This window comes from Rhinoraja longicauda, chromosome 11 (assembly GCF_053455715.1).
Source record: "Rhinoraja longicauda isolate Sanriku21f chromosome 11, sRhiLon1.1, whole genome shotgun sequence".
NCBI classification, from domain to species: Eukaryota; Metazoa; Chordata; class Chondrichthyes; order Rajiformes; family Arhynchobatidae; genus Rhinoraja; species Rhinoraja longicauda.
The window spans coordinates 21,014,942-21,032,143 of NC_135963.1; the positions used below are offsets into that span (position 1 = coordinate 21,014,942).

Genomic DNA, 17,202 nt, shown 5'->3' on the forward strand with positions numbered 1-17,202 from the left:
CAGGTTTCTAACAGGATGTAATATTGCATTTGGTGACATCCCTGATTGTCAGTCATTTGATTAACTCCAGCTAACTTATTAGACTCGGCTTACGCTAATACCCGTAACAGGAGAATTGCATTCCGTTGTTTTCCACTGCATGCAGGCAAGAGCATAGTTACTGATTACAGGGTTAGAATTTCATGAGTTACAAACTCAATTGTATTTCATCTACTCAGGGGGTAACAGCATTCGCAGAGAGTTGCCAGCTACTTTAGGACGTTGTCTTTTAATATTTTTGTGACTTCTGCGATATGTGGGAAGATTTTTATTTCCATTTGTGGAAACGACCCAATTTTCCTAGTCGGGCATTTCGTTACAACGGTGACAATTTTTACGCCTAGGCGGCAAATACAAGGTTTGTTACTGAATGGCTGATTGCGATCCCCTTTCATTTGTGTCTGAAAATGTTTTTTGTTTTAAATTATGAAGGTGGTGCTGCGGTCTAATGGTGGGTAGCTCAGATTCCCATTGGAAATGTAACCGATCTCAGATGTATAGTTTGCAGAAAGGGAGTGTTGCTGATTGTATCTTGCTAATTGTAATATGCCCCAATTAAATTAACAAATAACAGCGCGTGCACCTTTTCTCCATGGAGCCCTCTAGTTCTTAGTGGGATAAACCAAAGAATTCTCTTGAATCTTATCTCTAAATCCAGTGAGTCTTTCATTGCCCCCATTGCTGGCAAGTTCTTAATATGTCGCTGCAAACAGTTGGCTGAAGAAGAAAGGATGCCTGAAAGTATGCTGATCACGCAAAGAAATGGCCCTGCTTGAGTAGCTCCATAGTGTCGCTTCCTCACTGCCAGACAATCCTCCTATTATACACGACTGAAAACCACAGTTCAGCTCAAACAAGTTGTACATCAAAACACATTTTTTCATGGTTGTTTGAGTGAAATATTGATTAAGGGCTGATACAAAATTTAATCCGTCTTATTTTCAACTAGCAAATTGCCTTGAACTTTGACAGTTAAGGTGAGTAATTGAGTGCTTCCCAAGATTTGTAATGAAGATGAAACAGTTTATGCCTGTTCAATTCTCTATTCTAAACTGTGAAAAACCGTTTCCCACTGGCTGTATAAACTAGCTATTTCCTTGTTGCGTTGTTTAATCAATCAATAAAATAAAATAACTTGCAAAACTTTTACATGCCTTTCAACTTTGACTCGTAATCCACAGGTTTAGTTGAGTTTATTGTCACGAGGTACATTGAAAAGCCTTTTTGTTGCGTGTTCTCCAGTCAGCGGAAAGACTACACATGATTACAATCAAGCCGTCCACAGTGTACAGATACAGGATAAAGGGAATAATGTTTAGTGCAAAATAAAATCCAGAAATGTCCGATCAAAGTTAGTCCAAGGATCTCCAGTGAGGTAGATGGTAGCTCAGGACCGCTTTCTAGTTGGTGTTAGGATGGTTCAGTTGCCTGATAACCGCAGGGAAGAAAATGTCCCTGAATCTGGAGGTGTGCGTTTTCATACTTCTATACCTCTTGCCTGATGGAAGAGGGGAGAAGAGGGAATGGCTGGGTTGCGATTCATCCTTGATTACGCTGGTGGCCTTACCGAGGCAGCGTGTAGTAAAGATGAAATCAATGGAAGGGAGGATGGTTTGCGTGATGGTCTGGGCTGTGTCCACAATTCTCTGCAATTTCTTGCGGTTCAGAATTCCCAATGAAATCAGTGGGGGTCTCACTGATACGTCTGGTCTGACCTATCTCGAGAATCCCAGTAGGACCTATCACTGAACCCTACATGGTGTTCCACAGCTGAACATGGTAAAATTGCAACATCATTGTCATTCACACGGGTCTCGGGCATCCACATTTAGCAGTTGCTCATCGATTGAAGTTTGAGATGTTGCCCTTTCCCATTTAGAAGTCTTGACATCCACATGAATGTCACCCTCATTTTTCTTTTGCAAAGCCACAGAAGTAGTTCATTTGACGTTATTCATCAGATTGTGAAATACCCATTTCTGGATGTACCAGAGCTAACAATTCCAGCCCTCTTGTGAAACATCTAGTGAGCTTACCGTCTACGGATCTTGCCATTGCAGTAATTTTGCTGCTGTGTCTATTGGAAGCTTTGTTGGATCTCCCTTTGGAGGGTCTCTTGACAGCGATTTCTGGATTTAGCATGGTCACCAAAAATTGTACAGTTTACTCAATAATGATGAGTGCTGATAGCCTAACATTATTATTCCCACAGAATCTGAGCTATTTATCTCTATCAGAACAAATATCTTCACTAATTACTGTCTTTCGACAGCAAATGCATGTAAAAAGTACTTTAATGACTGAATCTGAGAATGATTTATAGTGGTTGGGAATTGTGAATTGCATGTACAGGGAGTTGTCAAAAATTGTTAATGGATGCTCAAGTCAAGATTATTGCAGAGTCCTGTCCAGGGATATTTGCTCTATGTTTGGATTAAGTATTATTAAAGGCATTTAGACTAGTTTTTAAAATGTTCCAAGAGAGCCGAAATGACTCCAATGCAGTAAAAACCGAAACCTCATAAATCAGTTATGACGTGGGGCACAGAACCTTGACATCCCATGTACATTTCTTAAGATGTGTACTCCCAATGGTCTTGCACCATTTGCAAAAAGGCTGTTGAATGATTAAGGTTTTTAAGCTATATGTGCAAGAAATAAGTATGGACAATTTGCCTTGAGGAAATAGCATTATAAATCAATATGAAGGCAGAATGAATACAGATGCACCAAAAAGAAAGCGTTTCAACACTTGCCTTTGCGAAACACAAAAAGACTGTCAAAATGCAATGCATGATCCTTAAATTAGTACAGTCGGTGAACTGCTTTTCAATGCTAGTTTGCTTTCTCCACTGAGACATTTGCAACTGCACATCTGGAGAAAACTGGTTGATTTTAGGCGTGCTAACCTTGATCATCTTTACAGCAAGTCAGACTTGAAGATGATTTTCACTCTCTGAATTAAGAGAAAGCAACAAGTTAGTTTAGTTTACAGATACAGTGTAGAGACATGCCTTTCGGCCCATGCTGACCAGCGATCCGAGCGCACTAACACTATCCCATACACACTAGGGACAATTGACTATTTTACCAAGCCAATTAGCCTACAAACCGGTATGTCTTTGGAGTGTGGAAGGAAACCGGAGCTCCAGGAGAAAACCCACGCAGGTGGGAGAATGTACAAACTCCGTACAGACAGCAGCCATAGTCAGGATTGAACCCGGGTCTCAGGCACTGTAAGGCAGCAATGCACCAATCTTTATGGTTGGAGTCAAAGAGTCATACTGCACAGAAACAGGTGCTTTGGCTTAACTCTTCCATGCCAACCAAAATGCCCTATTTGAGCTAGTCCCATTTATCTGCATTTGGCTTGTATCCCTCTGAACCTTTCCATGTATCTGTTCAAATGTCTTTTAAATGATCTTATTGTACCTGCCTCAACTACTTCCTCTGGCAGCACATTCCATATACACCTCAGGTACCTGTTAAATCTCTCCCCCTCACCTTAAACTTATGCTCCATCGTTCTTGATTCTACTACCCTGGAAAAATGACTGTTCATTCATTCCATAGATTCCCCTCATGATTTTATACACCTCTATACAATCACCCTCTATACAACATCAATTCACTCTGAATTAATGTAGGTTCAGAATTAATACTCTTGAATGTAACAGAGTTCAGAAGTCCAGATTATAATTTGTTGTATCCCTGTTAATGGAAGATGACTTGCCTGTAAACTGCTAGTTATTACATTTTTGGCATAGAAAAATGAGATAAGAAATTGCTGTAATTATATATCTCATTATAACTGTTTCCCATTGTTTCCAGGCTGGTAGCAGCTCCCAAAATTGTTGTCTTCCTTCTATTTTCCCTCTATTCTATTCCATCCACGTAACTATTTTCCTCTTGAACTGAATGCTAAAATACTGAACTCGGCTTGATCCTTGCTGACATGCGATTTTCTAAGTCTTAAGATTCCCTATGCAATGGTGCTGATACAAGAACCACCTGACACGGTGTGAAACTAGATTGGGTCAAACGCTGTTGTGAAGTAATGAAGAGTATAAACTGCATAGCTTTATTAAAGTATAAATCAGGCAGAAAATTCAAACCAATGAATCAGTATGACTTGCTGGTTGATTTACATTGCTCCACCATTGATATAACAGGGGCCAAGTTTCTCTCAGCCTCCCCACTGAATTGTTAAAGTTCTTTGATTTGCACATTAAATTCATCTCAGACAGTTGGAGCTGATATTTTATAATGTGATAGAAATTGCTGACTGGATTGGATGTGTTTCACAGTGGGCAGCATGTGTGCTGCTCAAAAGCAAACTGCAGGAGAGGTCAGTGCTGTTTCTTAACAGCTCCAGAGATTTAGGTTCGACCCTGACCTTGTGTGTTGTCTGTGTGGAGTTTGCACCATTTCCCTGGGACCATGAGTGTTTCTCCAGCCACGCCTGGTTCTTTCCACGTCCCATAAATTTGCCGGTGGATTAACTGACTACTTTAAATTATCCCTTTGGAGTTAACGCCAAAGAGAATCAAAGGGCAATTGTCGGGCAAGTGTTAGGAAGAGAATAGGTTGCAGGAGTTAATGGAAAGGAGAGTGAAGGAGGCTGATCGGGTTCACTAGGAGCTGCCAAGGACCTGATGGATCAAATGACCTCCTCCTATTGTTATAGGTATTGTGATGTCTTGAGAGGTCGGGAGCTTTTCTCTTGAAGGTTGGGAGGTGTGGGTGCCGGAAATGAAGACAGAAAAGTTCTTGTTTTCAAACTTAAATTCCATATATTTAGTATTTTCCAAAAACAGGTAAACTTAATTGTTTGCAGACAGGTACACAAAACCAAAACAGGTAGTTAAATCAAAACTGTAGCTCGCTGCCTTCTTACAAAATATAACTCAGACTCTCCCTCTCTCCCTCTCTCCCTCTCTCCCTCTCTCCCTCTCTCCCTCTCTCCCTCTCTCCCTCTCTCCCTCTCTCCCTCTCTCCCTCTCTCCCTCTCTCCCTCTCTCCCTCTCTCCCTCTCTCCCTCTCGTCATTGTCTCTCTCTTTAAATACACTGCTTCCCTTCCCTTTTAGCTCTCTCACTGAGGCAATCAGCTCATCTGGTTTAGCTGGGCAGCAATCAGTGTCAGCAGCAATCAGTGTCAGCAGCAATCAGTATCAGCAGCAATCAATGTCAGCAGCAATCAGTGTCAGCAGCAATCAGTGTCAGCAGCAATCAGTGTCAGCAGCAATCAGTGTCAGCAGCAATCAGTGTCAGCAGGGCAGGCAGCCCTGCTGACTATGGGTTTTGTAGTCTTTTGCTGGCAGCCATGATGGTTTGTAGTCCTTGTTGCATCCACCGGGAGGAAATGTATCTCCCCTCTATGACTCTACCTCTCATGATATCACAGTATCCTATGCAAGTAATATGTTAACATTATTATATTGTTCATGCAACATCAATCAGGCTCAGTCTGAAGAAGGGTCTTGACCCGAAACGTCACCCATTCCTTCTCTCCTGAGATGCTGCCTGACCCACTGAGTTACTCCAGCATTTTGTGTCAACCAGGCTCAGAAGAGGAACAATTTGAACTTCAAAAGCAAAACAAAAACTACAAATGCTGGAAAATCCATATTATTACTTTCTTTTATTCTTCTCATTTTCTACCTCTGTTCAGTCATTCTTTTCCTCTTTTTTATTTTTGAAATCTACCTGATTTGCCACTCATTCACCCTTCTCTTCTATAATTCCGCTATTGGTTTTTCTCTCAATCTTTAAATCTCTTCATTTACTGTGATATCCTGTTGCGCCATCAGTGGCAGTCCCAGATGCATCTCTGCCTTGGGATTGCCACGATCTGCTCACAGCCCCAGTACATTACAGGTCAAAACATTCTGAGTTTGGAAATGCAGAAAAATGTGCAATGCTTAGCACAAATCAAAAATAAAATACCCACTATAACAGGATTTGGCTCAATATGGATTCATTTCGCTGCCAGTTATAGGAAAAAGAAGTCAACATGATATGAATATTTCTGGAGTGAAGGATGACATAAATCAGAGAAGTCTCTCCAGGTTCAACACGCTGTGCCATGCATTGGTGGGATGCAAGGCCAACCTAGTGATTGTCAGCATCTTGGCTGGCTGTCAGTAGCAGATGTAACCTGACAGCATAGACTCGTTTGTGCATCTGCCAGGGTACCATTGCACAGTGTGTCTGGGTCACATCTGGAGATTTAAAAAAAAATATTGTGGTTCGTCAAAAGAAGAAATAAGCAATAATTTTGTATTCAAAAATGACAAATGTCAAGCTTTGAAATTTGGGCAGATATTTCTTAAATGGTTATCATGAATATATCATTACAGACATTGCAAATCCATTTGACGAAGGTGTTCTGTGCACATTGGACGGCGGTTCCTTCTAACCTTCTGCTTTCTCCCTTTAGGCTCCCGTACAATGGATATTTTGGTGGTGTCTCAGGCCTGAGCAAGGAACAGTTTTTAAAAATAAATGGCTTCCCAAATGAATACTGGGGCTGGGGCGGTGAGGATGACGATATTTATAACAGGTATGGTGGTATTTAAATCATTAATATCTCTGACTTATGCCAGAAATATTTAAACCATGCCATAAATGAGGATTTTTTGTTGCCATAAATGAGGATTTTGTTGTGTTCTTTTGATTCTTAATCAAGCGTTTAATTGTTCTCTCTCTCTCTCTCTCTCTCTCTCTCTCTCTCTCTCTCTCTCTCTCTCTCTCTCTCTCTCTCTCTCTCTCTCTCTCTCTCTCTCTCTCTCTCTCTCTCTCTCTCTCTCTCTCTCTCTCTCTCTGTCTCTCTGTGTGTCTCTGTCTCTCTCTCTCTCTCTCTCTCTCTGTCTCTCTGTCTCTGTCTCTCTCTGTGTCTGTCTCTCTGTGTGTCTCTGTCTCTCTCTGTCTCTCTCTGTCTCTCTCTGTCTCTCTCTGTCTCTCTGTCTCTCTTGTCACTTATGAGCAACTAGCTACAGAGCAATGACTCAAGAAATAATGCCTCAGAGTTTGCAGGGTGAATGACAACGAGACTATTAACTCTCATTGTTATGACAAGAGAAATCTGCCAGCAACCTTTGAAGGGTACATGTAATATGGAAATTAAATGTGGAAAACCAAAAGTTGTTGTCACTGACACTCTGATACTGTACAAGGTGCCCTGTTGCAACTTCCTCCTGTATAATCAGTGAAAACCAGCAAACTGATGAGAAACTATTGGCAAGACAATCTTGCTCAGGAAAGACTGTGAAAATGAACAGATTAGGGACATCGTCTGAAGAAACGTCACCCATTCCTTCTCTCCCGAGATGCTGCCTGACCTGCTGAGTTACTCCAGCATTTTGTGAATAAATCGCCTCATCATAACTTCTGGATTCAGCAACAACTTCAAAATAATTTCAGTTAATCACCTATTCCAGTCTTGTATCTTGCATTTCCAACCTTTTTATTCTCCTCCTTCTCCTGTATTACAGATTTTATTCATCTGTTCCAATTTAAATTATACAGTCAAACAGCCCAGAAACAGGCCCTTCAAGTCAACTCATCTATGCCGACTAAGATGACCTAACTAGTCCTATTTGTCCTATATCCCTCTAAATATTTCTTGCGCGTTACCGGCCCAAGTATCTTTTAAATGTTGTTACCGTACCTGCCTCAACTAGCTCCTCAGGCAACTCATTCCTTAAACCCACCACCCTCAAAACTGCCCCTCGGGTTCTTATTAAATCTTTTCCTTCTCGCCATAAAACTATGCCCTCTGGTTCATGATTCCACCACCCTGGGGAAAAGATTCTGGGCATTAATCTTATCAACTCCCCTCATGATCTTGTACATATATAAAAGATCACCGCTTAGCCTCATGCGCTCCAAGGAATAAAGTCCTAGCTTGCGCAATCTCTCCCTAGAGTCCCTCGAGTCCTCGCAACATCCTCGTAAATCTTCTCTGTACTCCTTCCAGCTCACTGCCAGGCATACCTCCAACAACCTCTCTCAGATGGCACCACATCACCATCATTCACTCTCTCCTCGACTCCCCCCATTGAACACTTTCCCTTTTCTCCATCCCTCTCCCCAGTCCCTTCAACTTTAAACTGTTTTCTTCCCTCCACAGATGTTTGCCTAACCCACTGAGCAATTTTATCATTTTCTATTTTTATCCTGCATCCATGAAGCTGAATGGTTTCTCTCAGTTTTTAACAATGTAGTAAGCCATAACTACTGCTGAAGAAACTCCTCATTCATTTTTTAAAAAAGGCATTGAATGTGTGGGCAATCGTTTCTTGGAATATTACAATTCCATGCCTTACTAAACTAAAATTATTGCTCGTTTTACTGGAACAATTGCATTCGATATTTTAGATCCCATCCTAATTTCGTTCGAACTTTGCAATCTTTATTTTACTCTCCTTAAAATGTTTAGGAATGTTGCTTGCAAGAGTTCTTCAACGTTCTTGGCTGCTCAGCCAGGCTGGTGACATCTCTGTGAAGCCAGTGAGGCCCAAGAGCTGGTGCCTGATGACAACTGGTCAGTACGGTGGTGCAGCGGTAGAGTTGCTGCCTTACAGCGCTTACAGTGCTAGAGACCTGGGTTCAATCCCGCGTACGGGTGCTACCTGTGCAGAGTTTGTATGTTCTCCGCGTGGGTTTTCTCCGAGATCTTTGGTTTGCTCCCACACTCCAAAGACGTACAAGTTTGTCGGTTAATTGGCTCGGTATAAGTATAAATTGTCCCTCGTGTGTGTGTCGGATAGTGTTAACGTGTGGGGGTCGCTGATCGGTGCAGACTCGGTGGGTGGAAGGGCCCATTTCCGTGGTGTTTCTCCAAACTAAAGTAAAACTGACTGACTGCATGAAGTGTGTAACATAGATATTTGTAGATTTCTCGGTAGCTTTCATTCAAGGTCAGCAGTGAGCACTGCTGTTTACATTACAGTAAACCATCGTTACAAAAGACCACAGGAGGAGGAGGGGGGGAATGGTGTCCGTTATTGCCAATTGTCCACTATAACTGAGTAAGGTATTATCGTTGTATGTAGTTGAAACAGAGAACTGCAGATGACAGTTAATACACAAAAGGAAACAAAGTGCTGGAGTAACTCAGCAGGTCAGGCAGTGTCTCTGGAGAACATGGATAGGTGACGTCGTGACCCTTCTTCAGAGTGATTCAGCCTGCTGAGTTACTCCAGCACTAGGTGTCATTTCACCAGCAAGCTCTTCTACACCCACCGCATGGTCTGGCAAACGCGGCTGTGGTTGCGGCTCACGTTGTAGCCCCTGGGAGCAGCACATTCTGCAGGCTGCCGCCACCGACAGGGCGCTGGTGGTCGCCGTGGGGCTTCCTCCCCTCTCGCCCACTGCCGTTTCTTCCTGACACCCATCGCTGTGTCCACTCCCTGCTCCATTGCCCACCCCCCCCTCCTCCTCCCGCTCCTCCTCGCCATAGTCACTGACATCTTTCACGGTGGATATGTTGGCGACTCCGGCGGGGGTGGGGGGAGGGGGGGAGGATGAGGGAGTGACTGAGTGGACAGAATGACAGGAGATGGAGGAGGAGGAGGTGGCGGTGGAGTGGGGAACGGACAAAGCAGCAGCTTACAAGAAGTGGCAGCTGGTGAGAGGGGAGGTGGCTCCGTGATGACAGCGGCCTGTTGGAGCCTGCGGCTTGAAGAAGACACTGTCCCCAGGGGCTACAGTGTGAGCCCCATCAACTGGACCATGCGGCGGGTGCAGGTGGTCTCGTTGATACACCTTGCGAGCCTGGGATGGAGTCGGAAGCCAGGGCTGTAAGTGGGCAGGGAGGTGGTGTGAGCAGGGGGTGGCAAGGTCCGTCTGCTCGAACTGAAATCCATTCTACAGGGGTCCAGTAAAATGAGAGTTTACTGTACTTGGTGCACTGGAACACTCACCCATCTCAGGCTAGAATATGAGTTTCACAATGAAAAAAATGGAGAGTGTGGCATTGACATGCGCGCTCTAATGGGATGAAAGCTGGCAGAAGTATTTCTGACCGTGAGTACAGTGCTATCAACAATAAGCAATTGATTATTGTTAAACTGTGGCGGCTCCCAAAGGTCGGGCCATACTACTACCGACCCCTCGGCACGGGAATGGACCAGTCCCGGGAGGCGGTCCTGGACTCAGGAATATAAGGACAAGGTTTGGGCGCCAAGCCATTCCGGCAGACTAGACCCGTCTGAGACCCACGAACCAATAAATATACCTTCCCGAAATACCTGGCTCCTTGCCTTTATCAACACGCTACATTGGTGACCTCGACGGTCCATTCATTAGGATGGACAGAAAAGCAAAAGCCGACCGCCCGTCCGGCTCGCAGGCCGACCAGGCCCCAGCTGTCGACGCGGTAGGGATTAAGCTCCCGACCTTCTGGACCACCCGGGCTCGCATTTGGTTTTACCAAGCGGAGGCCCAGTTCCAGCTGCAGGGCATCACAGTGGATAACACCCGGTTTTTCCACCTGGTGGGAGCCCTTGACCAGGACGCGGCCGAAGAGGTAACGGAGTTCCTCCAGGACCCACCGGCCGACGGTAAATATGAAGCCCTTAAGGAGCTGCTGCTCCAAACCTACGGGCTAACCCGAATGGAGCGGGCCGAAAGGCTCCTCCACATGCCAGGCCTCGGTGACCGGCGCCCATCTAGCCTCCTGAAGGAGATGGTCGCGCTGCTCGACGGGCACAGACCGTGCCTGATGTTTGAATATACTTACCTGCACCTGCTGCCGGCCGACATTCGCCTGCAGCTCACCGACGCCTCCTTTGCAGACACCCGGGCCCTCGGCAGGCGCGCGGACGCGCTGTGGGCGGCGCGCCGTGATGACGTCAGTGCGCTTAACGTCACTCGAGAAGCGCCCGATTTTCTCCGGTCGGGCGGGGGAGCTGTGGAAGGAGTGACAGCTACGTCCCGGAGGCCTGCGAGATCGCCCCCGGTGGCCATTGCGGGTCGTGCACCTGCAGTCCCACACCAGCAGGCTCCAGCCAGCACCAGCAAGAGGTACTGGTGTTATTACCACCAGCGCTGGGGTGCGGCAGCCCGACAATGCCGCCAGCCGTGCACATTTCCGGAAAACGCCCGGGCCGGCTACCAATAGTCCCTGCGGTGGCCGGCCAGATTCACCGCCTCTTCGCCTGGGATCGGCGGTCCGGGAGCCGCTTCCTCGTGGATACCGGGGCGGAGCTGAGCGTCCTGCCCCCTTCGCCGCTGGACATTCGTTCTGGGAAGCGGGGGCCCATCCTCACCGCGGCAAATGGGAGCATTATTCACACATATGGCGTCCGCACGGTCCACATCGTTTTCGGTGCCAGTCATTTTACGTGGCTGTTTACGATCGCCGACGTCTCCCAGCCGTTGCTCGGGGCCGATTTTCTGCGGGCGCATTCTCTCCTCGTGGACGTCAGGCAGCAGCGCTTGGTCCACTCCGCCACGATGGAGCCCATCGCGTTGCGGCTGAATGACCCCATTATACGCCCGCTGTCGTCCGTGGACTCCCATTTCGCTCGGGTGCTGGCGGACTTTCCGGATATTATGGCCCCGCAATTCCGGTCGTCGACCCCCAAGCATGGGGTGTACCATTATATCACAACTACCGGCCCACCCCTCCACGCACGAGCACGCCGACTCCCGCCTGAGAAACTACGCCTGGCACGACAGGAGTTCCGCACGATGGAGTCCTTGGGGATCGTCCGCCCTTCCAACAGCCCATGGGCATCTCCACTCCACATGGTCCCCAAGGCAAACGGGGGCTGGAGGCCTTGCGGGGATTATCGGCGGCTGAACGTCGCTACCGCCGAGGACCGATACCCCGTGCCCCACATCCAGGACTTCAACGCCCATTTGGCTGGGGCCACGATATTTTCAAAGGTGGATCTGGTGCGAGGTTACAACCAGATCCCGGTCCACCCGGAGGATGTACCCAAGACGGCAATCATCACGCCGTTCGGACTCTACGAGTTCGTACGAATGCCGTTCGGCCTCAAGAACGCCGCGCAGTCATTTCAGCGGTTAATGAACGGCGTGTGTCGCGGGCTGGATTTCCTATTTGTCTACCTTGACGACATATTGGTAGCCAGCCGCTCGCGGCAGGAGCACTGTGCCCACCTCCGGCAGCTTTTCCAGCGGCTCAGCGAACACGGGTTGGCCATAAACCTCGCCAAGTGCCGCTTTGGCGTGGCCACAATCGACTTTCTCGGCCACCGTGTGTCCTCGCAAGGAGCGGTTCCCCTGCCGGACAAAGTAGACGCCATCTGCCGGTTTCCCCGTCCATCCTCGGTGCGTGGCCTGCAGGAGTTCGTCGGCATGGTGGCATTTTATCACCGGTTCCTGCCATCCGCGGCCCACATCATGCGGCCGCTATACGAGCTGCTGGCGGGCAAGCGTAAGAACGTTGTGTGGACCGACGAGTCCGTGACAGCCTTTGACGGCGCGAAGGAGGCCCTGGCTCGGGCTGTGCTGCTGGTTCACCCACGGGAGGATGCCCCGACAGCCCTTACGGTGGACGCCTCAGAGTTGGCGGTTGGTGCCGTACTGGAGCAACTCACGGACGGGGGTTGGCGCCCCCTGGCCTTCTTCAGCCGGCACCGCAACAACGCCCAGAGGAAGTACAGCGCTTTCGACCGCGAGCTCCTCGCCCTGTACCTGGCCGTTCGTCACTTCCGCTATTTTCTGGAGGGCCGCCCGTTCACCGCTTACACGGACCACAAGCCGCTCACTTTCGCCCTGGCAAAGGTCTCCGACCCATGGTCCGCCCGACAGCAGCGCCAGTTGGCCTACATATCAGAATTTACCACCTCCATCCGCTTTATCGAGGGAAAGGAAAACCGGGTGGCCGACGCATTGTCTCGCCCCGCCATCAATGCCGTGTTAGAAGTGGCACCCGGCATTGATTATTCTGCCCTGGCGGAGGCCCAACTAACGGACGGGGAGATGCCCGCCTACCGGACTGCCATCTCTGGCCTCCGCCTTGAGGATGTTCCCCTCGGCCCTGGTGCGACGACGATACTTTGCGATGTGTCGGCAGGTCAGCCGCGCCCCATCGTCCCGGCCGCGTGGCGCAGGAGGGTTTTCGACGTGGTCCACGGGCTGGCTCACCCATCCATCCGGGCAACGATCTCGTTGGTAGCTGCGCGGTTCATGTGGCATGGTCTGCGCAAGCAGGTTGGCCAATGGGCCCGCACCTGCATTCCGTGCCAGACATCAAAAATTCAACGCCACGTCCGGGCGCCACTCCAAGGGATCGGTCTACCCTGCCGCCGTTTCGACCACCTGCACGTGGACATTGTGGGCCCCCTCCCGCCGTCCCGGGGCATCACCCACCTCTTCACGGTGGTGGACCGCTTCACGCGGTGGCCGGAGGCCATACCATTGGCTGATACGTCTACAGCCACATGCGCTCGTGCGTTGGCCGCGCACTGGATTGCTCGCTTTGGTGTGCCGGTGGTCATCTCATCGGACCGGGGGCCACAGTTCACCTCCGAGCTGTGGTCGGCCATGGCCCACCTGTTGGGCGTGCGGCTGCACCACACCACGGCCTATCACCCGCAGGCAAACGGCTTGGTGGAGAGGTTCCACCGGCAGCTGAAGGCAGCGCTGAAGGCGCGACTCGCCGGCCCCGACTGGATGGACGAGCTACCATGGGTTTTGCTGGGCATCCGGACTGCCCCCAAGGAAGACCTGGCTTCATCCTCAGCGGAGCTCGTATACGGGTCTCCGCTCACGGTGCCCGGGGAGTTCGTGCCCTCGTTGCCGGGCCGAGAGGAACCGCCCTCATCCACCCTGCATCGCCTCCGAGAGCGAGTTGGCAAGCTCGCACCCGTGCCGACGTCCCGCCATGGGACATTCCGCCCTTACGTGCCATCGGCCCTCCAGGACTGCGCCTTTGTTTTCCTGCGCCGTGACGCCCACCAGGCGCCACTCCAGAGGACGTATGAAGGCCCGTACCGGGTGCTGGAGCACGGACAGACAACCTTTGTTTTGGACATGGGGGGCCGGCCGGAGGCCGTGTCAATTGACCGCCTGAAGCCGGCCCACTTAGACATCGACCAACCGGTGCGGGTGGCCCAGCCTCGGCCAAGAGGTCGCCCCCCTTTGCGGGTCCCACCGCCTGTCCCTCCAACTGTGCCTCCGCCGGCCCCTCTGTCGACCGATTACCGTACGCGGTCAGGTCGGGTTGTGCGACCACCAGTGCGTTTCGTGCCTCCGGATCTGGGGGGGGGTACTGTGGCGGCTCCCAAAGGTCGGGCCATACTACTACCGACCCCTCGGCACGGGAATGGACCAGTCCCGGGAGGCGGTCCTGGACTCAGGAATATAAGGACAAGGTTTGGGCGCCAAGCCATTCCGGCAGACTAGACCCGTCTGAGACCCACGAACCAATAAATATACCTTCCCGAAATACCTGGCTCCTTGCCTTTATCAACACGCTACAAAACATCAATTGCTTATTGCTGAGAACACTGTACTCACGGCGCAGGGCGGCACGGTGGCGCAGCAGTAGAGCTGCTGCCTTGCAGCGAATGCAGCGCCGGAGACCCGGGTTCGATCCTGACTACGGGTGCTGTCTACGGAGTTTGTACGTTCTCCCCGTGACCTGCGTGGGTTTTCTTCGAGTTTTTTGGTTTCTTCCCACACTCCAAAGACATACAGGTACGTAGGTTAATTGTCTTGGTAAATGTAAAAATTGTCCCTAGTGGGTATAGGATAGTGTTAATGTGCGGGGATCGCAGGTCGGCATGGACCCAGTGGGCCGAAGGGGCCTGTTTCCGCATTGTATCTGTAAACTAAACTAAACTAAATTTTCTGGAAATCTGAAGATGCTGAAGCCAACAGCCCTTGCCACAGATACCAATTAGAGGACATGTACTTCTAATCATAAATTGGTGACAGCTTCTGAGAAGAGTATGTAGCCAGTTGGCCTCTTGGGACTAGAATCATCTATAATTATGAATGATTGCAGCTGATGCACAAATTCGTCTCAGTTCAGTGAAGTATAATATCGTCCAATTAGCCAATATGTACAAATTTCAGTAATTGTAGTTATTTTTGTCTTGCATTGATTATTTATGTTTTTGAAAAGCCTTCACTAATGTGTTATTTGAAACAGTTTAAACGAATTAGTACTCACGCCCACGCTTCAATTCCACAAGAACTTTTCTTCTCATCCCAGTCCTGAATTGGCCATGAAATCACCCCCACTCAATGATCTAGATGGTTAACTATGTCAAACAGAGTACATAAAACATCAGATTGAAAAGGAAGATCTTTCTGGTCTATTTAGACCAGGTCCATCTGAACAATCTTTCTGGTCCATAGGGAGTGGTAGAGTTGCTGCCTTACAGCATCAAGGACCCGGGTTCGATACTGATTGGATGCTTTCAAGAGAGAGTTAGATAGAGCTCTTAAAGATAGTGGAGTCAAGGGATATGGGGAGAAGGCTAGAACGGGGTGCTGATTGTGGATGATCAGCTGCGATCACAGTGAATGGCAGTGCTGGCTCGAAGGGCCGATTGGTTTACCCCTGCACCTATTGTCTATTGTCTAAATATATAACCAGATTATCTATTTTAATGATGTTGGTGGAGAGCGGTTTCTAGGAGGATTCAACATCTGAATGGAGAGAGTTTGCTAATGAGTGATAAACAGATAAATCCTGGTAATAGTATTGAGTCATAGAGTCATAGAATGATACAGTGTGGAAACAGGCCTTCAGCCTAACTTGCCCACACCGGTCCACATGTCCCAGCTAAACTAGTCCCACCTGCCTGCGTTTGGTCCATATCCCTCCAAGCCTGTCCAATCCATGTACCTGTCTAACTAGTTTCTTAAATATTGGGATAGTCCCAGCCTCAACTACCTCCTCTGGCAGCTTGTTCCATACACTCGTCACCCTTTGTGCGAAAAAGGTACTTCTTAGATTCCTATTAAATCGTTACCCCTTCACCTGAAACCTATGTCTTCTGGTCCTCGATTCACCTACTCTGGGCAAGAGATTCTGTGCATCTACCCAATCTATTCCTCTCATAATTTTATACACCTCTATAAGATCCCTCATCCTCCTGACCTCTAGGGAATAGAGTCCCAGTCTACTCAACCTCCCCCTGTAGCTCAGACCCTCTAGTCCTGGCAACATCCTCATAAATCTTCTCAGTACCCTTTCCAGCTTGACAATATCTTTCCTATAACATGGTGCCCAGAACTGAACACAATACTCTAAATGCAGTCTTACCAATGTCTTATACATTGCAACATGACTGCAACATGACTGCCCAACTTCTATTCTCAATACTCTGACTGATGAAGGACAACGTACCAAAAGCCTTTTTGTCCGCCCTATCTACCTGCAACTCGACATTCAAGGAACCGTGCACCTGCACTCTACAACACACTCCAGAGCCCTATCATTCACTGTGTAGGTCCTGCCCATGTTAGACTTCCCAAAATGCAACAACTCACATTTCTCTGTCTTAAATTCCATCAACCATTCCTCAGCCCACCTGGCCATTCGATCAAGATCCTGCTGCAATTTTTCACAGCCATCTTCATTATCTGCAAAACCACCCACTTTGGTATCATCAGCAAACTTGCTAATCTTGCCATGTAGGTCCTCATCCAAATCATTGATGTGGATGACAAACAGTAACGGGCCCAGCACCGAACCCTGAAGCACACCACTAGTCACAGGCCTCCAGTCCGAGAAGCAACCTTCCACCATCAACCTCTGCTTCCTTCCATGAAGCCAATTTTCTATCCATTCTGCTATTTCTTCTTGGATCCCATGCGATCTGACCTTCCAGAGCAGATTACCATGCGGAACCTAGTCAAATGCCTTACTGAAATCCATGTATATATTGCACAATGAAAACCTTAGTTTGCATGCTGTATAGGCAGATCATTGTACACATGAATACAACAGGTAGTGCCAAAGAGAGAATAAACAACGTGCAAAATAAAGTGTTGCACCTGCAGAGCAAGAGCAGATAAAAAATAAAGTGTTACGAATTGGATAGGAGGTTAAATCCTTTGCATGGCAGTGATCTGTTCAAGAGCCTGATACCAGCGAGAAAGAAGCTGTTCTTGAATTTGGTGGTACATGCTTTTCAAGCTTTTGCCCAAATGCAAAGTGTAGAAGAGAGA

General features: G+C 48.3%; 1 protein-coding gene across 2 annotated transcripts in view; it reads left to right on the plus strand.

The window, feature by feature from the left end:
- Positions 1 to 17,202, plus strand: part of b4galt2 (UDP-Gal:betaGlcNAc beta 1,4- galactosyltransferase, polypeptide 2) — a 233,290-nt gene that overhangs the window by 168,411 nt on the left and 47,677 nt on the right. For both annotated transcript variants that reach the window (XM_078408438.1, XM_078408439.1), the window contains exon 5: positions 6,479 to 6,601. In XM_078408438.1, the coding sequence (XP_078264564.1) occupies positions 6,479 to 6,601 (123 nt within the window). The remainder of the gene's footprint in view (positions 1 to 6,478; positions 6,602 to 17,202) is intronic.